A 26047-nucleotide genomic window follows, 5' to 3' on the forward strand; every position below is an offset into this window, starting at 1 on the left:
GGAATGAGCAGGGCTCTGGCTCAGCCCCTTCCTTTCTGCCCTCCTCAGGCTCCCAGAACTCCGGGGCAGAGTGGAAGAGTCAGCACCTCCATCCTCCTGCCTTGCTCTGGGGGATGCAGGGAATTCACCACCTGCCAGGATCCTATGGAGCTCACAGGAAAGGGAGCAGCAGGAAGAATACCTGGGCAAGCAATTCTGCACCTTGCATGTCAGGAGAACAGATCTGTGTGCATGGCAGGACAGCCTGGGGCTCATTCTCCTGATTAGGGATGGCATTGCCCTCCAGGTTTTACTTCCCAGAAGCATCTGAAAGGTTCCAGGAAGGAAAACAAGTGGAGAGGGGGTGGTGAGAACTGTGCCAACACAATCCCTGACCAGCCCAGGCAGGTGACAGCCTCACCTGAGAGCACCCAGTCACCAAACTCAGAAATCATCCCTCACCTTAAAGCCCAGTCTCACAGCCTTGAACTGTGGTCTCCCCTTGGGTAATCAGAGAACCAGAATCACCTGCTTTCATTTTTCTGTTCCCAGCATGGGTTTTTTTAAATTTCCTGTTCCCAGCCACAACTCAACATCTAATTTACCCACAGCTACCGGCCCTGCCACGAGTACCTGAAGCAGCAGCTGGTTTTGGGTGCTCAGCAGGGTCCAGGCTGCAGAGCAGTGTCTCAGCACACCTTCTGCTGGCATCTCATGGCTCACTGCAGGGCAGACAGCCAGGGATATTCGATGGGGCAGGCACAGGGGCCGTTCAATCCTTGGCACTCTGCTGATTCCCTGGCTTACCCTGCTTTTCATCCTTGGCTGAGTGGCCTCACTCCGTGCTTGAGCACAGGCAAACCCAAAGTGCACGCTGTGGGCACGGCAGAGACCAGGAGGGTTTCACTCACACACAGTCAGTTTCCTGTCTGGTATTCACAAATTTTCATTGCAGCTCTTTTCTGCAGGATGACAGAGGTGGTTTTTATTTCTTGTCACGTGTCCAGCTGAAAGATGCCTTGCAGGAGTTGCACATCCCTGTCATGGCTTTGCTGTGTCCTGCTCCCCACAATTTCTGCTGCTCTGAGGAGAGTGGCAGCTCTACCCCTGCCTGCCTGGCAGCCCTGGCCAAGGACAGGGACAGCACTCTGGGCTCCAAACAAATTGGGCATTTCATAAAGCAGCATTGAAGGGCCCTTCCTTGCATTTGTTAAGATTTGTTAAGTTCACAGCAGAATATAAAAGTAGAGGACACAAGGTTGGGAAAGTCAGCCCAGAAATCTGAGGGACAAAATTAAAGGAATTGTCAGATTTTAACTCTGGCTTGGGAGAAATTCTCCAAAAAAACCCAACCAAAAGCATCCTAATGAGCACAAGTAATTAAATCTGGTTTTATGTGTTCTTTAACCCATGATTTGTCCAGCAGGACCAGATCCTTCCCTGCCCTGTTTTATGTGGTCCCTATCCCACTGTTTCTGAAAATGGCAGGGCTTGTACTGCAGGTTATCCTGGGGACTGCAGGTGTGGCATTCCCACCGTCAGGATGGGGAAAATTAAATATTACAGAGCCTGGAATGCTTTGGGTGGGAAGGGACCCTAAAGCCCACCCAGTGCCACCCCTGCCAGGGCAGGGACACCTCCCACTGTGCCAGCCTGGCCTTGGAGCTCCAGGGGTGCAGGGCTAGCAAAGAGGGAAGGACTAACTCCAGGCTGGACTGGAATAGGGCCTGGAAGCCGGGCCCAGGTGGGCATTGCTGGGTTCCTCACCTGAGCCCACAAACTCCTCCCACAGCCCCAAATCCCTTCGGGAATGCCCGGGAGCTCCCTGTGCTGCAGCAGTGGGGGCGGGCAGGGGATGCTGCAGGGTCACAGGGCAGGGACAAACCCAGGGGGACACTTGGGGGTTCTCCTGCCCCAGCCAGGTCTGGGACAGTGCTGGGTGTGGATCCCAGTGCCAGGACAAGGCTGGCATCCCGGGATCCCAGTGCCAGGACAAGGCTGGCATCCAGGGATCCCAGTGCCAGGACAAGGCTGGCATCCACAGATCCCAGTGCCAGGACAAGGCTGGCATCCAGGGATCCCACTGCCAGGACAAGGCTGGCAGCCCTGGATCCCAGTGCCAGGACAAGGCTGGCATCCCGTGGCAGCCTCTGGCATCGCACCCGACCAGACCAACACTCCCGGCTCCTCCTGCTCATCCCCTCATTCCCTGTGTCCTGCAGCTGGAAAACCAAAACTTCATCTCAGCAGCACGAATAAAATCAGTCCTGGGATGGCTTAGAGCAGATGAACCCCTCCCTCCTTTTGCCTGGAAGATTCCCAGGGTGAGGAAAAGCTGGGAAAACACTCATGGACAGAGCAACCACCCTGAATGCCTCAGCACCTAATTCCCCTTTTTTGTTGTTGTTTTCGGATTGTCAAAACTTACTATCTTTCTTTGTAAGGTTTTTCAAGGTTAAAGTATTTCATTAAGAAATGACACTTAAATTATTTTTACTTTTAACTGAATAACTAATCACTCCAAATCCACAATGTGGACTTGTCTAATTACAACATACTACTTCAACTGATGAAGAAGGGGAAGAAGAAGGTAAAGAAGAAGGACTAGTTTCTGCCTTAAAATTTTTATCTTGTTTTATAAATACAACTATATTCTAAAACTTTAAACTCCAAGTTTTCTACCACATGACACGACACACTTGTAATCACACCACACACTTGTAATCCCAGCTCCATCCCTCAGTTTTGGAAGCCTTCTGCACAGCCTCAGGCCGAACGCAGTGTTCTCCTTCTGGGGGCCAGAGTTTGTCAGTCCCCAGCTCCCAGCCCAGATCTCCAGCAGCAGAACCCACAGGCAATAACCAACCACGAACTTTTCCCTGCATGGGTGAATCCAGAGGTGTGGAGCAATCAATAGAGCCGAGGCCCAGGCTCCAATTAGAGCCTCCAGTCTGAAATCAGCTTTCCTTTAAACATGCAGGGCTCGTGGCAGAACATTCCCTAAAAACCAGAGAATGCTTGGTGGGAACAGAGGATCAATCTGCCCTGGTGGAGTTAATGAGCACAGCAGATTTCACACCCTGGCCTGACCTCAGTGCCTGGGGCTGCAGGGCTGCCAGCACTCCCCAAACTGCTCAGCAGCAGGGCTCAGGTACTGAGAATGGAATTTCAGCTCTGCTGGAATTAATTCCATCTGTGGGACTGGTTAGCTGACTGCCAATCTGCCTGCCAGCCACAGATTCCAGAGATGCTCACCTACCTAAATATTAATGAAGCTTTTCTGCTGTGAGGGGCAAGGGAAAGGAAAACTAAGCACAATTATGAGAATAAGCATTGGCAGCAGGGCAAGCTGGAAAAACAAAAGGTGTTTCACTCAGACAAACGCTAAACCAACCCACTTCAATCACTGCCTTCCCTCAAGGAGGCAAAAATTGCTTTATTAAATCTCAGTCAAGAAAAAAAATGGAAGATCTCCTTTATTTAAGGAAATAAAAAAGGTTTGAACTATGATAAAAATAGGGATGAACATAATCCTTATTTACAACAAATTAAGTTCATCTTTGCACTGTGTGGTGCCTCCCACAACGATGGCAGGTTGATTTTGTTTCCTTCAGGAACACATTTGCCTTCACCACTCTCAGGTCTGGCTTCCCTGAGAGCCTCCCTCCCCCCAGCTCTGTTCCCACAACATTCCTGCACGTGGAAATCTAGCATTTACCTTCTGCTATTTTTAACTCAAAGTCCCAGACCATGATTCTGTCCTGGAAGAAAATCAGCTTGGGCTAATTGAATGACAAAAAAAAAAAAAAACCACCAAAAAACAAACACTGCACCACAAACTGCGTGGGACTTTATTTTCAGTGTTTACAGAGATGGAAATAAATACAGGAAAGAGGAGATTCTTTTGAAAGAAATCAATCAAGTCTTCAAACAGGAAAAAGTGTATCCAAGAGCTGCTTCAAACTGGCCACCATTCCAGAGATCAGGAACAGGGTCACAATAACGGGAATAACTCAGGGTAAGCACTGCCACAAACCAGAGTCAGGAGACAAAATGACCTCACTACAGCAGGAGTCTCACATATGTACACATGGCTATCATACAAAATCAGGGAAGTGTTCTGGGAGTGGTTTCTTCTCTGTCCAGCTGTAGGATACAAAAGGTGCACCAGAGGGTTTGGTGCCTGGCTTCTCTTCCCAGCATCCACAGAAGTGTTTCTGCTTTTGGCAAAGTTTAAAAAGTCCTTTGTATTGCAGGAATTTTTCATCCAGCCCGAAGTCCTGGTGTTTCCACCCGGGGTTGCCATCAGCACTGTCATGCCCTGGGGCAGCTGGTCAGGGGACAAAGGCTGTGCAGCTCTGCCTGGGCTCCTACCGGTGCTCTGGGCTGCAGGCTGGGAAGGTGTCTGTGCCACGGAGCTGCAGAGGGCTGGGAGCACCTTCAGAGCCAGGTGGGGAGACAGAACAGCCCAGTTAAACACAGCATCATTTAAACACCAGACAGAACAGCCCAGTTAAACACAGCCTCATTTACCACACATCAGTTAATTCACTCTAACCCTGCTTGACCTGCTGCTCCAGCTCAGAAATGCCCACACAAATTTTCTTTGCCCCTTCCTTCAGAACAGACTTGTAAAAATCAAATTAATTTGTTTTCAAAGTCCTGACTTGCATTTTAAACATAAAAATGCTGTTTTAGATCCTTTTCTTCCCTAGTGTAAGAAGCAAGACATTTTCCTAAATATGATAAAACAAGTGGTTTGTAGCCCTGCAGTCTATTTCTCCGTGCTGAATTACTGATTTAATAAAGGGCTCTGGGGAAGGGCACAGCAGGGCCAGACTGTGCCACCAGCAGCTCCTCCTGCCGTGCCCCGTGCATGGAACAGCTCTGAGCAGGCAGGGAAGCGCTGCTTCCATCCTCCATCCCTCCTCTGCATGGAGCTTTCCATGGGCTGCCTGCACCCTCTAGTGTTGGAAAGAATCAGGAAAAATATTTAAAAATATTTCCCTTAAGGCTCTTTTTCTTTTTTTTTTCGGCTGGGGTTTTTAATTCTGAGCACAAACACAACTCCACGGAGCTGAGTGTGGCCCAGCTCCTCTGAGGTCTGAGCATCTCCTTTTATTTCCCCTCATTTCCCTGTTCTGGGGGATGTGGTTGGTTTGGGTGAATTTTAACCAGCACACAGAATTAATAATGAAAGTTCTCAGTGCCGGGCAGCCATCCAGAGGAGGGAGCCAAGAGGTACAAAAATCACTGAGAGTTTGGGGCAGGTCTGTCCTGAGCCTCCTCTGCTCCAGGACAAACAGCCCCAGCCCCTCACAGGATGTGTGCTGGGGGTGTTTGTCTGTCCTCCTCTGCTCCAGGACAAACAGCCCCAGCCCCTCACAGGATGTGTGCTGGGGGTGTTTGTCTGTCCTCCTCTGCTCCAGGACAAACAGCCCCAGCTCCTCACAGGATGTGTGCTGGGGGTGTTTGTCTGTCCTCCTCTGCTCCAGGACAAACAGCCCCAGCTCCTCACAGGATGTGTGCTGGGGGTGTTTGTCTGTCCTCCTCTGCTCCAGGACAAACAGCCCCAGCTCCTCACAGGATGTGTGCTGGGGGTGTTTGTCTGTCCTCCTCAGCTCCAACACCTCAGTGTCCTTCCTGAACCGGGGAAATGGCACCCAAACTGTCCCTGCTCCTGCTGGCCACAGCATCCCGAGCTGCCCATCCCAAACAGGACATGTCCTTGTCCCCAGACAGCTGAGCACGGGTCAGGTGAGTGTCACCCCCACGAGTGTCATCCCCATGGAGCAGAGCAGCATTCAGGCTGTCACCCCCATGAATGTCACCCCCATCAGTGCCACCCCCATGGAGCAGAGCAGCTTGCAGGCTCAGTGTCCCCCGGGGCAGTGCCAGGGGTGTCTCAGCGCCACCCTGGGCAGTGCCAGGGGTGTCTCAGTGTCCCCCAGGGCAGTGTCAGGGGTGTCTCAGCGCCACCCTGGGCAGTGTCTCAGTGTGCCCAGGGCAGTGCCAGGCGGGCAGTGTCCTCACCTGGCAGCCCCAGGAGCTGGCCCGTGCTGTGCTGGCGGGTGATGTGGTGCCAGTAGGCGCTGCGGGGCAGGGGCACCACGGTGCCCAGCGACGCCGCCCGCTCGCTCCTCCTCAGCTGCAGCTGCAAGGCACGACAGGGTCAGGGACACCTGCAGCAGGCTTGGCACCAGCAATGGCTTTTGGCAGGAATTCCAGCCACACACACTGCCCTATGTTTTATAATCCAGCAGAATTTCACATTATTAATAATAATAAAAAGTGGAATCAACCAACTTTGCACCCACAAACACCGAGGAATGTGCGTGTCCTTGTTGTTTTTATCCTTGAACAGGAATTCCAGTTATACAGATTGCTCTAAATTTTAATAATAATAATAATAATAATAATAATAATAATAATAATAATAATAGTTGTTATTATTATTATGGAATTAACTAACCTTGCACCCACAACCATCAAGGAACATGCATGTCCTTGTTTTTATCCTTGAACATGAATTCAAGTTATACAGATTGCTCTACATTTTAATAATAATAATAATAATAATAATCATTATTATTATTGTTACTATTAATATGGAATTAACTAAATTTGCACCCACAAACATCAAGGAACGTGCATGTCCTTGTTTTTATCTATGAAGAGGAGTTCCAGTTATACAGATTGCTCTAAATTCTATAATCCAGCAAAATTTAATAAAAATGAAAATAAAAATAAAAGTTTTAAAATAACAATATACAATAACAAAATAAGAATAATAAGAAGAATCATGAGAATAATAAGAATTATAACAGTAATAAGAATAGTAACGACAATAAAATATCATTACACTGGCAATGATGATTATGGCAATAACGCCAACCAGCCCCCTGGAGCAGCCCAGCCTGGGTGGGTGCCCTGTGTGGAGCCCCCTCCCATGCCCTGCCCGTGCCCACCCTGTGCCCTGCCTACCCTGGCGTCCTTGGCGCTCTGCAGCAGGCGCTGGTGCTGCTCGGCGATGGCCAGGGCGGCCGAGTGCACCTTCTGGTAGATGGCCTCGCCATGCCGGGTCTGGAAGATGAAGAGCCCTTCTCCCGTGTCACACATCCTGCAAGGCACAGCACAGCCCAGGGGCAGCGGGCAGGACCAGCCCAGCAGGAGCCAGAACCTCCCCGAGCCGCCCGAAAATTCCCTCACACAACGGGGAGGAAACCAGGAGGGAACAAAGTTATTGCCACCCTCCATTCCTGCCTTTTCTCAACCAGGAAATGGAACAAAGTTATTGCCACCCTCCATTCCTGCCTTTTCTCAACCAGGAGGGAACAAAGTTATTGCCACCCTCCATTCCTGCCTTTTCTCAACCAGGAGGTAACAAGTTATTGCCACCCTCCATCCTGCCTTTTCCTCATCCAGATGGAACAAAGTTATTTCTACCCTCATTCCTGCCTTTTCTCATCCGAATGCGAACAAGTTATGTCTACCCTCCATCCGCCTTTCTCAACCAGTAGGGACAAAGTTATTCTACCCCTCCATTCCTGCCTTTTCTAACCAGGAAATGGAACAACTTATTGCCACCCTCCATTCCTGCCTTTTCTCAACCTGGAAATGGAACAAAGTTATTGCCACCTCCATTCCTTCCTTTCTCATCCAGGAAATGGAACAAGTTATTGCTACCGCCTCCATTCCTTCTTTCTTCAACCTGGAAATGAACAAAGTTATTGCTACCCCCATTCCTGCCTTTTCTCAGCCAGGAAAGGGAACAAAGTTATTGCGTACCGCTCCATTCCTCCTTTTTTTGCAACCAGGAAGGACAAGTTTATTGCCCACCCCCCTTCCTGCCTTTTTCACCAGGAATGGAACAAAGTTATTGCCACCCTCCATTCCTGCCTTTTCTCAACCAGGAAATGGAACAAAGTTATTGCCACCCTCCATTCCTGCCTTTTCTCATCCAGGAAATGGAACAAAGTTATTGCCACCCTCCATTCCTGCCTTTTCTCAACCAGGAGGGAACAAAGTTATTGCCACCCTCCATTCCTGCCTTTTCTCAACCAGGAGGGAACAAAGTTATTGCCACCCTCCATTCCTGCCTTTTCTCAACCAGGAAATGGAACAAAGTTATTGCCACCCTCCATTCCTGCCTTTTCTCAACCTGGAAATGGAACAAAGTTATTGCTACCCTCCATTCCTGCCTTTTCTCATCCAGGAAATGGAACAAAGTTATTGCCACCCCTGTTCCTGCCTTTTCTCAACCTGGAAGTGGAACTTGGGATCATTTAATAAGGAGATAATGTAAGAGTGGATCTTTAGCAGAAGGCCTCCAGGGGCAGTGGAGGGCAGAAAGATGCCCACAAAACCCCACAGGGCTGAGGACACTTTACAGTTTTAGGAAATTAACATATTTAATACAAAGCACTAAGTAGGAGGACAAGTTGCACTGGAGGACCAATTGCAATTTTGCAAAGTGTTTTAATCTTTTTTTTTCTTTTTTGGGGGGTGGGGGGTTATATTTGTTTCAGTATTTTGATTTGCCTTTGGGAAGGTTATATTTGTTTCAGCATTTAAATTTGGTTTTTTGGGAAGTTATATTTGTTTCAGCATTTCAATTACATTTTTTGTGAGGATTTACACTTGTTTCGACATTTTAATTGCATTTCTTTTGGAGCAGTGGGTCCAGGCTGGCCCCTGGCTGCAGACCAGCTCCCAAATCCTTGGAAACCCTCAGGAAAAGGTGGAGGCCCCCCAGGCAGCAGAGCAGGAGCCCAGCTCACCTACCTGCCTGCCTCGAAGGTGAACCAGGCTGGGTCCCGCCCGTAGCGCCGCAGGGCACTGAGAGGCCATGAGACCAGTTTGACTCTGGGATTCTGGATGTCCCAAAGACAGATATTCTCAAATGTTATCTGCAAGGTACATTCCCCATGCACATCTAAATTAGGGGATGGCATCAAATACACATTGAATCTCTCTGGGAGAAAAACAAAAGGTTAGTCTAAAATCCCTGCCCAGCACAGGTGCAAGTCATTCAAGGAATTTCCTATTTTCCATCTCTATTTATTCCCACACAAAGAATTCCTCCCTGTAACTCTGAAAACCCCACATCTGGGGCAGTCAAATGCTGCACCCAAAGGGCATCCAATATTTGTGTGTGCACTCAGAGCCTGAGGAGAAGTGCAGCAGCATAATCCTGGTATTTGCAAACAGCTCGTAAAGTTGTGAGCAATTTGTGAATAAATCCATTGCCTGTGCAGGTAATGAGCTCATTTGCACAGGAGAGTGGAGTAGCCACGGGCTCAGGTTTTGCATGCAATTACTGTTATTTATTATTCTCTTTACAAAGCCTCAGCCACTGACATCACACCAAAAAAAAAACCCACACAACAAATAGTTCCCATCTCCAAGAGCAACTAACTGACCTGAGAAAGAAAGGGAAATAATAAAAATAAAAAATAATTCTAGATAACTTATTTATTATCATCTCTGGTAGCAAGAGCCAAAAATAAACCCCCAAACAACCAAAACCCACCCCCCAAAACAAGCAAGGAGGGCTTGGAAAATCAGTTTTGCTCCTCTTTATTTCCAATATCCATATGAACCGTCTCAAAGGCTTGAAAACAACGCAATTAAAAATTCAACAAGCAGTTGTTTCTGTACCTACCACTCTGCTCCCTCTCTACTCCAGATGCCAACAAGTCAGGCTCTCCAAGGCTAATGCCATTAATTCGTGTTCCCAGGCACTCCATCTGCAGCACCTTGCACCACTCATCTGCCTCAAGCTCTGCACAAATGCCCAGAAAATCTCTGTGTGGGTACATGGTGTTTGCAATGTCACAGCCAGCGCTCTGAGGCTTCCCGGGGAGCCCTCGGACCCACCTGAGTCACAGGCAAAGGTCCTGGAGGTGTCATCACTGAAGTGAATGCCCACGGCGTGTTTCTTGGTGCTCTGGGGCAGCCTGGAGATGTTCCTCACGGTACTGAGCTCCGTGACCTGGAAAGGAACAATCTGGGGTTTAACCAGGAGCTCGGCAAGAGATCTGCTCACTCCTGCTGGGCAAGGGGAGGAGAGAAGGGAAAGAGGAGGGAGGGGAGGGTGAGACAGCATCAGCAGGCTCGGGGTCTCTGGGATGGCTCTTGAGGAGAGGCAGCCCTGCTGGGAATCACCTGGATGGGAAATCCCAGGGGAAATTCCATCTTCCCCTTGGGAGATGCAGCAGCCCCCTCCTCCAGTGGGACAATGTTCACAGGGGTCCCAGGATGGGAAGAGATGAGAACCTTGACTCCGTCTTTCAGAAGGCTGATTTATTATTTTATGATTTATATTATATTAAAAGAAAATGATACATTAAAACTCTACTGAAGAATAGAAGAAAGCATTCATCAGAAGGCTGGCAAATAAAAAAAAAATGGAATGATAATAAAATCTTGTGACTCTCAGAGAGCCTGAGCCAGCCAGACTCTGACTGGCCATTAATTAAAAACAACCACATGAGACCAATCAAAGATTCACCTGCTGCATTCCACGGCAGCAGAGAATCATTGCTTACATTTCCTTTCTGAGGCCTCTCAGGAGAAAAATCCTGGCAAAGGGATTTTTCAGAAACGATCCCGGCGACACCAAAACTCTCCAGGACATCAGTGTGACACCATCCTGAGGGAACTGCAGCCAAGGGAAAGGTGGAACCAAAGCTGCCTCCAGCCTGAGCAATATTCACACCAGGGCAGGAGAAACACCAGCCTGGGGCAGCAGAACCAGGGAGGTGGAGGTGGAAACCCAAAGGATTCACCATGTGCAGCTCCAGCATGGGGGGAAAACAGGAGAAAGTGGAGAAAAGCTGCTCTCTGTATGATTTTTTTTTATTGAGGGGAAATTGAGGATTTGTTAGACTGGTCCACTTCAAAAAAAAAAAAAAAGGCAAAAATAAAAATCCCAGTTTTCATTATCAGAAAGTGTTTTAGTGTTAAAGATTCAGATTTCTGTTGTTTGGTTCCAAACAATGATTGGAAAAATAGCTTTTACAGGCAAATCCCTGAACCTGGTGCCTCCCTCCTCACTCCCAGCTAAGTGACAGCAACCATTAAAACAAATGTTCAACAGCTCCTCCTTAGCAGAGTGCTCAGACTGGGAACATTTCATTTGCTCCTGATACAGTTTTGCCTGGAAAACAATTACAAGTTGCACGATCCAATTTTCCAAATGGGTTATTCCAGGAGCAGGCAGAAAATGCTGTTTAAAGGACTCCTGCAATCAGATTCAAACTCAGCCCCTCGAGGGCTCAGCGTGCTCCTGTCAGCAGGACACAATTAGCTCAGTTTTTATTGGGATGTTGGGGATTCTGGCACACCACTAGGGCAAAAGAAACAAGAATTTCTTCCTTCCTCCATGTTCAAGAATGTGGCAATTTGTGGTTGCTTATTTATTTTTAACGAGTGAAAATCAGACACTCACCTGGGTATCAGCTCTGTGCAGATTTTGCAGCCTGAATTCTAATTATTTTCCCTCCCTTGTGGGACCAAAGGAATTCTGTGGGCAATTTGCTTTGTGCATGCAAATTCCCAGCTCGCTCCCCAAACCCCAGCTGAGTGTTCCCACATCACCTTTATTTTAGGGCACTGTGACCTTTCCACTTTCAAAAAACAGAGCCAGATTAGACCAGAAAGGATTCAAAGGTTAATATTACACCCAAATTGTTATTTCTGTTTTACACCTCCAGCAGTGAGGATGTGCAGACTTGCAGAGCTGCAGACAAGGACACGCTCAAATGCAAACACTTGGGACTCTCCAAAATCACAGAAGCAGCCCCAGGACGGTGCTGGGGACCCAAAATTCCCGTGGGGAAGGGAAAGAGCTGCATCCTCAGCACCTTGGAACTGATGCCACCATGGTGCCACCACAACCAGGGCCCTGCCAGCCCCCCTGAACCCACAAATCAAAGAAAATCCTGCACTTTAATCCACCAAAAAAAAGGACAAAGCCTCAGAAGGGAACACCTGAGTGAAGGAGGCAGGTGAGAAATGAGCTCCATTCATCGTTTTCCTTTTCTCCTCTTTAGGTTTTTTTTAAGGATTCAATCTCACCCAGGACTGATGCAGGCTGCATTTTTATCAAGCATTTTATCAATAATTTTATGCTATCAATGCCTTTATGTTATCAATGATTTCTATCCATGATTTTATCAATAATTAACTGTGATTTCCACAAGAATCATTCAGCCACAGCCCCATGGGGAGCAGCAGGGACAAGCTCTCTTTTCCCTGCAGCTCATATTGAACACTCTCAGAAGCTCCATCATTCACATTTAAATTTCACACATTTACAAGGCTTATTTAAAAAAAAAACCCTGCATTTTTATCCACCTGTGCTCTTTACAAATGAGCACATTTTGCCCAGAAATGCCATTTAATATTCATCAGGTTTGTTAAAAATAAAGGAGCCCTGTCAGTCTGGAGAGCTGATGATCCAAACCTCACTCAGCATCCCATTCCAGTTCCCTCTCTGCCTGAAAAGACACTCACAATCCAAATGAAAATCAGGATTTTCCCACTTTTCCTCAGCCTGGAAGTGCCCAAGGCTCGGCTGGGCAGGGCTTGGAGCAGCGTGGGACAGGGGAAGGACTGGGTGATCTCCAGGTCCTGTCCACACCACTGGCAAAGTTCTGATAAGAAGCACAATAAAATTGTGTGTCAGCTCTTGTTTTGGACTCTGATCATCCCTCACTCCCACCAAATGAGCCACTGGAGAAACCAGAAATTCAACTGGTAGGAGAAGCAATAGTTTGAAATGAAGTAAGAGTTAAGCAGAAACAAAGCCTGGCTTAAAACCAAAAATCCCTCTGTGGGATTTTCAGTTTTTTCATGATTTTAGGGGTTTTTTGACATTTTCATGAAAATCTGAAATTTTGCTCTGCACTTCCAGGCTGCTGCGGGTTAAACACCTGCAAACAGGGGCTACCCATGGAATTCCATGAAAGGAGAGAAGAAATTCCAGCCCCATCCAGGTTCCTCTTGGTTTCACCCCCATCACCCAAGGTGCTGCTCACATATTGCACTGACACAATGGGGAAAACACAGATTTGCATCAATAATTGACAGAGTTATAATAAAATAAATGCAGAGTTTGACACAGGGCTGAAGTCCTTACACACACTGTGCAGCCCTCCCACAGCAAAGAGAAAAAACTCATTATTTCTGAAGCTGCCAATAATAGAAATGTGAATTATTTCTGGGCCTGACTTATTAGGAAAAGCCAAGGTTATATGCCCAATCAGTTCCAGATTCTGTGGCATTCAGAGGCAGCATTCCCCCAGGATTTCCTCCCAAATCCCTGTCAGGGTGACAGCAGAGCAGCCTCCAGCTCCTGGGAATTTCTGCCCATAACTCCCAACCTTCAGTTTCTGCCTCTGATTATTTTGAATTAAAGGGTTTCTTATTTCCACCTCCGTGCCCAGGAGAATGGCACATGGAGATTCCCAGGTGAGCAGGAGATGTGCATCATTCCAGAGCAGTGGCTGGGGGAGATTCTTCATTCTTTCAATGCCAGTGAATTCAGCAGAGCTGTAAAATGTCCTTCGTGTCTGCAGCTGCCTCCTGTCTTCCCACAGGGGCAGAATCCCAGGAAAATGGGAACCTCCAGGTGCCCTTGGAATGCCCACATTCCCTGGGATGGCTGTTCCTGTAAATAGGAAGAGCAGGAGCCACTGCAAAATGTTTCAGGTGTGATTTTAAAGGGCTGAGGAAAGGCCAAATGCTTTAACAATAAAGTCATTTTTCACTTGCTTAGCAAGATCATTTGCCACAAAGAACATTTCTTTGGGCTCTACTTCACCGGGTGAAAGCACACACAGAGGTTTAGGACCTTAAGAGTTAAAAAAAATCAATTTCCAGGCTAAGTAATAGACAAAAGTTTAGATTTCAGAGGGTAACAACAGTCATCAAGCCACGGAAGTGTGAGAGGACCTCGTGCCTTACCTTGTGGTAGCACCTGAAGTAAGCAGCTCGTTCATCTGAGAACTTCTCCAGCCTCTTGGGCCCTTTGCTTGAAGCCTTTTTGAACACCAGCCAGCATCTCTGGTAAATCTGGAGGCACAAAAGAATGAGCTTGGCATCTCCACTGACCTGACCATCACCCACAGAGAAGGGGAGCCCTGACCCAGCTGTGGACCCTCAGAAGCTCAGAGGGAGCACCAGCCCAAGCTCTTGGGGAGCTCATTCTTTGGGTCCAGGCAGAAATTCTTGTGAGTGAGGAGGATTTCTGTGAATTCTGTACTTTGTGAATTGTGCATTTAGTGAACAAGGGTACTTTGTGAACCTGAGGGAGCAGGAACTGAATTATGGACAATGAAAAAGCATTTAAAAGATTATTTACCTGTAGAACCCAGGACCATCCTGTCACTCTGCTCCCAGGGATTGACTGAATTTAAATCCAAGTCCTCTGGGGCAGGCTCTGTGCAGAGAGGTTTTAAAAGCCCTTTTTCCATCTCCTGCCACCATTCCCTGCAGCCCCCCCAGAGCTCTCAGCTGGGCTCACCCTGCCTGCAGAGGAGGCAGGAATTGCCAGCCCTGCCAACTGCTCACAGCCCACACTCCATCAGCAACACCTGGCAGCTCCAAAACAAATCCCAAAATTAGTGGGACTTCAGGAGCAAAACAAAGAAATAACCAGACATGCCCTCATGGAACAATCCCAAAGAGAGGGATCATTGGAAAAAATCCCAGGGCTCAGAAGGTCTCTGGCTGGAATTGTGTCCAGAAGGACTCCAGGGATGATCAGGGGCTGTGCACAGGCAGCAGCAGGGCTGCCCAGGTGCTGTCTGCAATGTCCCTGTCCCAAACACCCACTCCACGTGCAGCAGTGAGCCACCCTCCCTGCATCACCCTGCCTGCATCCATCAGGGCTGCTCTGCACCCTGCTGCTCCCTTCCCCTGGGCTCTACAGAGCATAATCCCCATTTTCCTTCCCTGGGGAGGGATGGACTCCCTCCTTCCCAGCACCAGGAGAGTCAGGCACAGCTCTCACAGGGAATGAGGTTGGGATTTGCTCCTGATGGCACCCAGAGTGTCCAGTGCTCCTCAGCACTGCAGAGGGCTTCTCACCAAGTGACAAACCCAGCGCTGGCACTGGCCAGGACTGGCTGTGCAGGGCACAGAGAAATGCCTGGCACTTCTTCAGGAACCTGTGCACCTCTAACTCATTAGTGCAGGTCACAGCAGATTGCTACTGCTCTGAAACATCAGGCACTTGAGGTCTTTTCTCCTCACAAGCTGGAATTACACCAGCCAGAAGTGGATTTTTGTTCAAGGCTCAGGCTCAGAGCCTTTCTCCAGCCTCAGCTGGACTGGAGCCCACAGATGCATTCCTGCTTGGCACCCTAACCAGAAGGCAGCTCTGTCCTGCATCCTCTTTTATTTGGGGTTTTTTGGGCCTTCAGGACTCCTCGGGGTTGATCCCACAGAGAGGATTCACTGGATTTCTGTGACATGGTGTGAGGCACACAGGAAGCTGGGGAGCATCAGTGAGGCTGGATGGCAGGAAAAGGTTTTTTCCTGAAAGAGTGATGAATTCTGGAATGCTGCAGTAAGGCAGGAAAATCATCAAGAAAGGAAAAGGAAATTCATCAAGTCAGCCTGCTCTGCCTGGCCCGACATTTCCTCTAAGGCAAGCTGGCCCTGTGCAAGTTCCCATGTAAAGCAGTCCTGCTGTGAGCAGCTGGTTAACATAATAATCTATTCCTGGGTGAAAACCAACCAGTTTTTATACCTTAGACAGAAAAATGAAAACTGTCCCTCACAAACAGCTTTCCCTGCATGTCCACCCCGGGGTTTGAGTGACCAGTCCATTCAGGATAACAACTTGTTACTGACCAATAAAGGGATTGGTAGAAAGCTCCTGACCGATGGAGTCACACCAGCTCTGTAAAACTGTATAAAAAGGAGTTGTGTGAGTGAAGAATGGGCTTGTAGAGGTTTGCTGGCTTGTTGGGGTTTTTTATAGACCATACTCAGAGCAGGTTAGAATTCAGAGCTGCTCAAGGCCATCAGGGGAGAGAAGAGCCATTCCAAAAGAAGAGCCAAGAAGCATTTACAGCAGAAACCTTCCCTGCCAGTGACAGCTGAAAAAAACCAGCCAGGCTGGAGCTCAGGATCAGATTTGGCTCCTTGAACATCTGCTAAGCTTTGTACACGGGCACAGTTAATTCTGGGCATGAAACTGGATAGGAGAGAACCGGCCTGGGACTGTCACTGGGCAGCAGAAATAGAAAAAGCTTCCCTGGAGGCCAAAGCTGGGCTCTGGGCAGGCAGCTCGTGCTGCCAGCAGCTGGATTTGCAGCTGGATGTGCAGCTGGATGTGCAGCCCTTCTGGGACCAGCCCCGTGTGGGATCAGGGAGCTGCACAGCACTGAAAGAAACAAGGATTGCCGAGCTTCACACTGCCCCACTGACCAGGGAACAGCCACTTGTGTCTCACCACAAGCCCCGTGCCAGGAGTCTGCCCCTCCGTGGGATGAGCTCATTCAGAACATCAGCAAACATCCCCCTCACCTTCCCAGAGACATTCACAGGAAATTTTCCTTTGCCAGACACAGAGAATTCATTGATAGCTCCCCAGACAAACATTTCTTGGTGAGTAAAGGGACAATTTAACCTCCTGCATTGGCATTACTGAGGGGAAATGCCACTCCTTTTACCCTATTGATCTTCTGAACTGAAACAAGTGACATTATCAGTAAAACAACAACAAAAACAACCCCACCACTATTCATTTCAGCAGCTTGAACTCTCACTGGTATTTCTGACAGCACTTGATGAAGCCAGACAAAAAGATAATGGAGCAGTCCATCATCTTCCCCAGCATTCCTGGAGCTCCACAAACACCAAATTAAGATGTCAGGCTCAAATTAAGATGTCAGTCTCAGGAGCAGCCCTTGCATCTGTTACTTTCTTTCAAGTGTTTCCACAGCCTCTGCAAAATGTTATTTATCCCTGATCTCACCCCGGGGCAATGCCCCTGCACAGCAGAGGGAGAATTTCACACTGGGAAAGGAACTGATGATGAAAAGGCACCACAGAGCAAATTTCACCTGTTTATATCCAGATTTCCTTTCTCTTTCACTGCCTGTGCGACCATCCCTGACACACCCTGCAGGGCTGGGCTGGCAGCTCCAGAAATCACAGACGTTTCTACCAAAGGAAGAGCAAATTGGGGAAAGAGAGCCAGGATCCACAACCAGGTCAGGGAAGCGTTTGGGATAAAGGGAAAAGGGCCAGATTTGCTTTAAACTTGTTACAATGAAATATATATCTTCAACAAGACAGCAAATGGGTAAGAGGCACTTGTTCAGGAGTCAGTTCAGCCCATGGAAACATTTGGAGTTGGTGCTTTAACTTCACAAACTAAGCCCATCTTCCAAAGAACACAGAAGGTGATTTATCTGGAAACAGGCTGGAAAGCACAAAAAAAGCCACTCCTCCTCCTAAAATGTGCCAGCATCCAAGCAAGAGTTTCATACTCCAGATCATGGTCTGAATAATGTTTTGGGGAAAAGCAGGAATAGTTCTGAGGTTTGTCCTTTCTAGGTCTTGGTGGGGTTCTTTGGGAACCAACCAAGACCCTCATCACTCCATGCTGCTCCCACAAGTCAAACACTTGAGTCAATTACTAAAATGGAATTCCACCACGGGAGCTGCAAAACTTCCTTGTGCCTCCTGCAGAGGGTGGCTGAGCACCCTGATCCCCCAGCCCAGGGGTGACACGAGGTGACAGCACCCAAAGGACAAACCCCTCTCCCAGCCCAGGGCTGACCCCACAAGGACACCTGTCACTGTGATATTGTGTGAAAAATCCCCTCACCAGGATTCCCTCCCCTGGGAAGCTTCAGCTCCTCCCTGCTCTGCTGCTCTGGAATGTGATTTGGAGAATTGTTTACCCAGCATGTGAAATTGTTTTAATTTAATGCCAATCCCAGCCAGCTGTGTTGGACTCTCTGAGTCTCTCATGGGGTTTTATCCTTTATTCTTGTTCTGGCCTTCTGATGTATCCTCTCTGTTTCTATGGAATGGAATGGAATGGAGTGGAATGGAATGGAATGGAATGGAATGGAATGGAATGGAATGGAATGGAACCTCAGCCTTCTGAGAACTTGGAGTCAAATTCTCATCTCTCACCTCGTCCTGGGAACCCTCCCAACACCACAGCAGACACAGACCTGGCCTCTCATTCCCCATCTCTGTGCCACAGCAAACCCAAAGGGTTTTCTGCCCCCGTGCCCAGAGGGAGCTGCTCTGGCCTCTCCTGGGATCCTTCCCCTCATCAGCTCCAGGAAAATGCTCCAACTTCCCCAGGAATGTTCTGGATCCCATCCCTGCTGCAACTGACAAGCTCCAAGCCACAAGAAATCTTAATATCTGTGAATATATTCCAACACCTTATCTGGCAGCTCGGGAGAACTCTGAATTTCCAGTGGGATTAATATCCTGCAGGTTGCAGTTGGTGCCTGAGAAATCTGTTCAGTTTTTCCCTCTCTCCAACTTCCAGACTGAAAGGAGCTGCAGAGGTGAGCAGAGTTTTATTAATAAAGCTGCTTCAAACGGAGACACAGACAACTTTCTCCCTTCTCCTTCCCCCTTCCCCCAGCCTTACATCATTCTTCTTTCCAGTTTTCACAGCTCTGAAATCCTCACATTAACTTGCTGGCACATGTATTCAAGCACCAAATCTCTCCCACCATATGGTTCCAGTCCTGCAGATTGTCTCTCCCCCACTCCACCTCTCCTCCCACAGGGTTTCACAGAGCTGTGCAGAACTTGTCAGAGTACATGGCACAGGCAACGTGCAGCACCAGCTCCTCAATGGAGCTGCCACAGGACTCACTTTAATTAAAACCCAGCACAGCAAACCCTGAGAGCTCGAATCTCTCTGCAGCTTCCCACAATCAAACGTTTCTGCTGAACTGGACAAGCCCTGAGCTTTGTGCAGGAGTTCCTCCAAGTTTCTAGGCACCAGGCAGGAGTTTTCCCACTGAAATGAGGCTGTGCAGCCAGCACTGGTGCTCTGCTCCTCAGGAACAAGCACAGCACAAAACTGCTGGATGTGCCCAGCCCAGCCTTGCACGTGGCCCCTGTGCAGCAGGGAACTCCTCACCCAGCACCCAAATAAACACAGCAAGGCTCCACACCCTCCTCCTTTCAGGTGAAAGTTCAATACTGCCAGAAAACCACTCATCAAAGCAAAGCAGGCAATCCAGAAAACCGAGAACTGTTTTTTTATTTTTCACTGAGTTTTTAAATCAACGCAGAAATACTTGAGCACTGCTGACACCACTTGAGCATTTCCTAGGAGCAAACAGCTGGCTGCAGAGCTGTGGCAGCCTCAGCTCCCTCCTGCCACACGCCGAGGCTGAATTGCCACAACCCCCACGGGGGCTGGCCAGGAGTGCCCCGGTGCTGGAGGACACCCCTGCCACCACATTCCTTCCCCCTGATGTGATGAAGATGCTTTGGGCCACTCAGGCCACTCAAGCACAGAAACCTGACCCCCAGAGATCCCATTTCTGTCCTCAAGGAGGGTCACACTAAAGAGGGAACAGTTCCACTGCTGTAGCCCCAGCAGCCACATCTCCCACCAGAGCTCAGGGGTGGGGGCAGGAAGGGGAAGCTCAGCCTGGACAGGGAGTGCGACCCAAAAAGTGAGCCTGGAAGCAGCACACACTTCCCTGGTACAGCTCCTCGTGCTCAGCAGTGCTGCAAACCCCTCCACTTCAAACATCTGCCCCTGCTTTGACTTTAATTGGTATTTTTAATCGAGCCAGCCCAACCTAAAGAGAAAGCTCAGGTGTGTTCACATCCCCCCACCCCAAAAATGGAATGCCAGGAGCAGTTTTTCCATCATCCCCACGATGCTCTCCCCCTCAGGAATGTCACACCTGTGCCACAGAATGAGGCATGATCTGAAAATCCTGAGCACAAAAAGGACTTTTTAGGCAGAGAGAAGCCATAAAGCAACAGCCCTGCTTCGTGCATGAACCCCTTTATCAGCTGAGAGGTGGCTGCAAGGGCACTGAGTGTCCTCCTCCCCAGACACAGCTCCTGGGGGGCCCTGACAGAATCCCTCCCCCCAAAGCAAAGCTGATTTTCTCTCTGGAGCTCTGGAGGTGCCTGTGCCCTGTCAGCAGTTGTCCAGCACACAGCCTCCTGTGTGTCACTGCTAATGACACACCAGCCCCATGCCGACTGAGGGAATTATTTTCCTCCCTATAAGGATGGAAGGATTCAGGCAGAGTGAGCTTTCCCCTGAATATATTTGGCTCTGCAGAAGACACATGTGGTACAAATGTTGCCATGGAAACTATTCTATTAAATAATATTCAATTAAATTCACACGTTTGAAGCACGCAGGAAGAGTTCAGGTGCAAAGCTAATTAGCCTAAATTCAATTTTGGAATTACAAAGTAGGGCCTTCCAGAACTGTCACGTTCCTTTCAGAAGAGGCTGGGATTTGAGCAAGCTGCTTCTCTGCACCCCTTTCATTCCCAACGTGGCACCTGCACCCCAGGTCCTCAGGAGAGCCTTTTCTCCAGGTAATCTGCGGCTCCCAGTTCCCTTGGAGATGGAATTGCCACAGAGGCAAAGGCAGGAGCTGCATCCAGCCTGGAGAGACAATGCTGTGATTGCAGCAGTGCCAGCAGCACAGGGGAGTGGATTTCAGAGACTCCCACTCACATCCTGACTGGGGAGGAGAGCTGGGATCCCTCTGGGTTAGCCAGGATCCTGCAGGTTCTGCAGCAGGCTGCTCCTTCCTGGTGCTCTCACAGCACAGGGGAAGCTGTCCCAAAGTTACTCTTTAAGACTCTGAAGTGGTTTTTTTCCCTTTCCAGCACCCGGGTGTCCCACAGCCCTGCCCAGCACAAAAACAACCTGCTGGCATAAATTCCTCACCCTGGAGGGAGCCAAGCTGACAGCAGCCACTGAGGGAGACTGAACCAGCCAGCCCCAGGTGTCCCATCACACCTGCAGCCAGGAGGAAGAGGCACCAAGGAGCAGGGACAGGCTGCAGCCCTGCCTACAGAGACCCCAGACTGATGAGAGTGATCCATTTCTGCTTGGCTGCTGCACATCAGGGCACTGGGCTGTGAGCAGCTCACAGAAAATGCTACAGGAAGAATCTGCAGCCACAGCTGCTCTCGAGTCGTGGGCCAACACTTCCCAAGCTGGAAACGAAGCAGCCCTGAATTATAACCTGTGTATGGTCCATAAAAAAACCCAACAAGCGAGCAAACCCGCACTTTGTAGGCTGTAGGTCCATAAAGAAGAGGAAGAATATTTCAGATAATGCTCTTTCTAACCATGTCCAACTCATCAGGGAGAGTTGGAGACTCAAGTCTTGCTGTTAATGCCTTTTAAAAAGGTTGGTTTAAGAAGCACCTCCCAGTGTGCTCTGAGGGGAGGAGGGAGAGAAAGGGCTCTTTGACAGCTGTCACATGCACATCTCTAAGAGGGCATCCAGAATAAAAGAAAGCCAGAATAAAGGAAAGGCACCAGCACTGAGAGCATTCACAACTGCTGTGGGGTTAGATGAACCTTACTCACACCTTCATTGAGCTTCGCTGCTACAGCGTGGAAAATGCATCCCAGTTTAATCTTACTCATCCTTTACTCAGAGCGACCTGAGCACTGATCTGCACTCAGCAATGAGACTGAATCAGGACACAATTGTGCCCAGTTTACTACAAGTGCTCTCCGGATGACATTCCCTCAGATGTCAGAGAATCTCGTGGTTTTACAGAGTGAGCCGTGCCCGCCAGTGCAGGGCTGAGACATCCAGCCTGATGGAAGAATTCTCAATCTTCCGAAGCAGCCAGGGAGACGCAAGTTCCCAAAACTGTGGAGAAGTCATTGCTCACGGGTACAGCACAGAAGGGAACTGTAACTGCAGCGGGGCAGCAAAAGCTCTCAGAGGACCACAGACACCCCCCGAAATGAACAAATTCTGAACGAATCCAACAGTGTTTAATAAACACAACGAATCAGTTTCTTTTCAGTCCATCTGAAATGTTCTGTACACACACGGAGCCTCCCTCCAGGTGCATCCCCCTGGGCCAGGCTCCCTCGGGGACACGGAGCTCTCCAGTCCATTCCCTGCCGACTCGGGGGAGCAGCCCTGGAATCTCAGAGCTGACCCCAGCCCAGGTGCTGCGGGGAGCGGCCCTGCCACTCCCGGAACCGGGAACACACCACGGCAGCCGAACAGCCTGGAAATAACTCCAGTATTAAACCAGCGGCTGAAGGGGGCTGCGGGAATTCTCATTTCGCGCAACTCTAGCGACTCTAAAAGCTCCGAAAACACCGCAAAGCTCCACCTGTCCCACGCAGGAGCCCAAACCCGGAGTGGCAGCAGGAACAGGAGCACCCGAGCGGCTCCAGGCGCTCAGCCCAGCCTTGCCCGGAGCTCCCGCACCCCAGCCCAGCCTTGCCCGGAGCTCCCGCACCCCAGCCCAGCCTTGCCCGGAGCTCCCGCACCCCAGCCCAGCCCTGCCCGGAGCTCCCGCACCCCAGCCCAGCCCTGCCCGGAGCTCCCGCAGCCCAGCCCAGCCCTCCCGAGCTCCCGCAGCCCATCCCGGGGCACGGCCCCAGCCCCGGGTCCCTCCCGGAGCAGCGCTCGGAGCCAAGGGCAGGGACGGCGGTGGAGGCAGCGCAGCATCCCCGGCTGCCGACGGGAGAGAGAGGAGAAAATAAACACAGACATCCACACCTATATATAATACATACTCAGGTGCCTTGATTGTTCTCTCCTCACCTTTTTGTTTCCTGCGGAAAAACCCACCCAGCTCAGTTTGCAAAAAGAGGACAAAGGAGTGGCAGGGGAAAAGAAATAAATAGCAAAATGCCCAGCCCTGGGCGGGCTCCCCCGGGCACTCACCCCCAGCCGCCGGCTCCGGATGCGCACGTAGCCCTGCTTGACGATGTCGTTGAAATTGGAGGCCATCCTCGCCAGGGACAGGCGGCGGCGGCGCCGCTCAGCCCGCCCGCATGGCCGAGCCGCGCCGGCCGCACCCGGGAGAGCAGCACCGCCTGAAAGAACAGAACCGCCCTGGGAGAGACGGCACCGCCTGAAAGAACAGAACCGCCCCGGGAGAGACGGCACCGCCTCGGGAGGGACCGCACCTCCCACCGCACCGCCCCTTCTAACAACCCGCACCGCCCCTGGAGCGCCGCCTGAGCGATCCGCACCGCCCCGGAGTGTCCCGCAGATCTCTCCCGCACGGCCCCCGGGTGACCCGCATCTCTCTGCACCGCCCCGCACAGCGCCGCGGAGCGACCCGCAGCGCTCCTGGAGCGATCCCCACCGCCCCCGAGTATCCCGCACCTCTCCGCACCGCCCCGCACCGCCCTCTGAACGATCCGCGCCACTCCCGGAGCGAGCCCGGGGCGCTCCGCAAAGCCCCGCAACTTCCCCGGAGCTCTCCGCTCCGTCCCGCTCCGTCCCGCACCTTCCCCGGAGCTCTCCGCTCCGTCCCGCAACTTCCCCGGAGCTCTCCGCTCCGTCCCGCACCGCACCTTTCCACCCCCGGAGCTCTCCGCTCCGTCCCGCACCTTCCCCGGAGCTCTCCGCTCCGTCCCGCACCGTCCCTGGAGCTCTCCGCTCCGTCCCGCACCTTCCCCGGAGCTCTCCGCTCCGTCCCGCTCCGTCCCGCACCTTCCCCGGAGCTCTCCGCTCCGTCCCGCAGCAGACGCCGAGCGCCCCGGGCCGGGGACAGAGCTGTCACAGCTGCCGTCCGCACTCGCTGTGCGACCCCCGCTGCTCCATCCCCGCATCCTCGCCCCCACCCCGCACCGCCCCGCAGCTGCAGGTGGCCTGGCCGAGACCGCCCCGAGCAGCCCCCCGTGCTGGGGCCACCTGTGGCTTCTCCCCAGCGAGGTGGCTGTCCCAGAAAGTCCTTGGGGTGCCTGAAATTCAGGCGGGATTCTCCGGGATGCCCTCCCAAGGACGAGGGACGGGTAACCCGAGCTGCTGCCCCGTGCCCCACGCCGGGGAAGTGTCCCCGCAGCCCGAGCTGTGTTTTTACGGGCCATGTGTGGCTGCAGTAAGGACAGACCTTGCCTGGCACCGGGCCCTGGGGGTGCCTCTGTGGCTCCAAGTTCTCCTTTTCCAAGAAGGTGCAGACCGTGCCAAGCACTCCGGAGAGGCAGCAGAGAGGGGCTCCGGTGGCTCCACACGGGTTACCTGCTATAAATACCATGGCCTGGAAAAGGCACTGCTCAGCTCTGCATAATTGCTTTTAATAGAGCCACAAATCCAGCCCAAGGAGGTCAACCAGACTCCGGGCTTTGACTTTGGGAATTGTCCTGAGGTGGAAATCACAGCTGGGACAGCAGAGGTGGCAGAGCAGGGACACAGCGCAGAGCACACCAGGGAGAGCAGCCCCAGCTGGGCTGAGCTCAGTGCCCTGGGGAAGAGCTGCCCTCGTTTACTCAGGTCACAGAATCAAAGAATGATTTAGGTTGGGGAAGATTACCGAGGGTAAATCACCTCTGGTGGAAGTGGCCCCTGCCTGGTTTGGATGTGTGGCTCCTTCATTTTGGGCAGCCAGGACGATGTGGGGCAGCGTGGTGCTCGCAGCCCTTGGAGAGCTGGTTATGCTTGGAGAGGCTTGGTGAAACATGAATTGATGGAGTGGATTTCAGAGGGCTCTCCAGCTGAAGGACTGATTCACTGGGGATAGAGGAGGCAAGTCTGCACTCCTCACATTGGGATGTTACACTTCCCGCTCCTTTTCACTGAGCTTTGTATACAGAGGGCATAAAATAAAACAGCTCCACCCAGAAACAGCAGAACCTTCCCCCCCATGCACCAAAACACACCAGAATTAGAGGAATATTCTGAGATAAGTCTGGAATGTGACCTTGAGGCCACCAGGTTGGTCAGAGGGATGGAGCATCTCTCCTGTGAGGAAAGGCTGGCAGAGCTGGGATTGTTCACCTGGACAGGAGAAGCTCTGGGGTGAGCTCAGTGGGACCTCACAGGGCCTGAAGGAGCTGCAGGAAAGATGGAGAGAGAGTTTGGACAAGGGCTGGAGGGACAGGACACAGGGAATGGCTCCAAACTGCCAGAGGGCAGGGATGGTGGGATATTGGGCAGGAATATTCTTGCCCCGAGCAGCTGTGGCTGCCCCTGGATCCCTGGCAGTGCCCAAGGCCAGGCTGGAGCCCCCTGGGACAGGGGAAGGGATGGAACAGGAGGAGCTTTGGGATCCCTCCAGCCCAAACCATCCCATGAAATCCCCTCATGGCAGCTGCACGTGGCAAAGCCCAGATGCAGAATTACCAAGAAATGCACTTTTGTTCAGTGCAAACACTGGAAGCATCAAGTGACTTCTAAGGCCAGGATTAAAAAATTACAATAAGAAACAAGCCCAGAGAGGCTTGGCTGGGTTTCAAAGACATTTGGAGCAGGGAAGAAATGACAGAGCCACTTTAGGTGGGTTTTCAGCAAGTTTAGATGTTCCTTCTAATCCCTGGCAGGACCTGTAAACACTCACTGCTGGTTTCATCAGTCCCTGGCAAATTCCTGCAGGTAAACACATTCCTGAGAGCTTGGCTAAGTCAAGGTGGATTTAAGCCTGTGCTTACTCCTTGATGAATGAGGGTTTTAGAGGCCACTTACATCTTCCCTTTGAAGAGCATAAATCCCTCACACACGCCAGGGTTCAAAGAGAAAATGCACTTTAATTCCCATGTGGGCCATGCATTCCAAGAATGTGCCAGAAAATCTCATTGTTCAGGTTTTCCACTCGCTGCTGTCTCCAGAAAAAAGACTTGTTTCCTGCTTTTCAATATGTAAGTGTGGGCCCTGGTTGGTTTGGCAGGAATCCTTTCCTTTCCCCGGGCTCTGCTGACCATTAGCCCTCACCACGAGGAAATGCAGCACTAAATTTATCTTCATCCACATTCCAAACTGTCAAAAACCTCTTTAATAAGCTGTCACTGGAACTCTTTTCCATTTAATGCCAATATTTTTGCTATTATTTCTGGGGCAGATAAGAGCCAAGGGTCACTTTGAAGCCCCAGCCTG

General features: G+C 50.6%; 1 protein-coding gene across 2 annotated transcripts; it reads right to left on the reverse strand.

Moving 5' to 3' along the window:
- Positions 1-3825: 3825 nt before the first annotated feature.
- On the reverse strand, positions 3826-23270 carry DOK5 (docking protein 5). Of its 2 annotated transcripts, none has more exons than XM_018917415.3 (8): positions 22895-23270; positions 13951-14058; positions 9859-9973; positions 9644-9763; positions 8764-8953; positions 6964-7099; positions 6013-6221; positions 3826-4417 (listed from the first exon to the last, which is right to left on the reverse strand). In XM_018917415.3, exons 1-8 carry the CDS (start codon positions 22958-22960, stop codon positions 4294-4296), a joined length of 1068 nt encoding a protein of 355 aa, XP_018772960.1. In that variant the 5' UTR covers positions 22961-23270; the 3' UTR covers positions 3826-4293. The 2 variants fall into 2 exon arrangements, with proteins under 2 accessions (XP_018772960.1, XP_009091403.1); XM_009093155.4 differs by having other exon boundaries at positions 6013-6133; positions 22895-23257.
- Between the last annotated feature and the right edge of the window lie 2777 nt (positions 23271-26047).

The sequence above is a fragment of the Serinus canaria genome, chromosome 20, assembly GCF_022539315.1.
Source record: "Serinus canaria isolate serCan28SL12 chromosome 20, serCan2020, whole genome shotgun sequence".
In the NCBI taxonomy this organism is placed as follows: domain Eukaryota; kingdom Metazoa; phylum Chordata; class Aves; order Passeriformes; family Fringillidae; genus Serinus; species Serinus canaria.

What these genes read in the sequence shown, in the direction of transcription:
- DOK5 (XM_018917415.3), bottom strand. Translation starts at nt 22,960, where the DNA reads ATGGCCTCCAATTTCAACGACATCGTCAAGCAGGGCTACGTGCGCATC. An exon ending in GACCTTTGCCTGTGACTCAG is followed by an intron (nt 9,764 to 9,858) that starts GTGGGTCCGAGG and finishes GCATTTGTGCAG; the next exon opens with AGCTTGAGGCAGATGAGTGG. An exon ending in CCAGCTCCTGGGGCTGCCAG is followed by an intron (nt 4,418 to 6,012) that starts GTGAGGACACTG and finishes CTGGCTCTGAAG; the next exon opens with GTGCTCCCAGCCCTCTGCAG.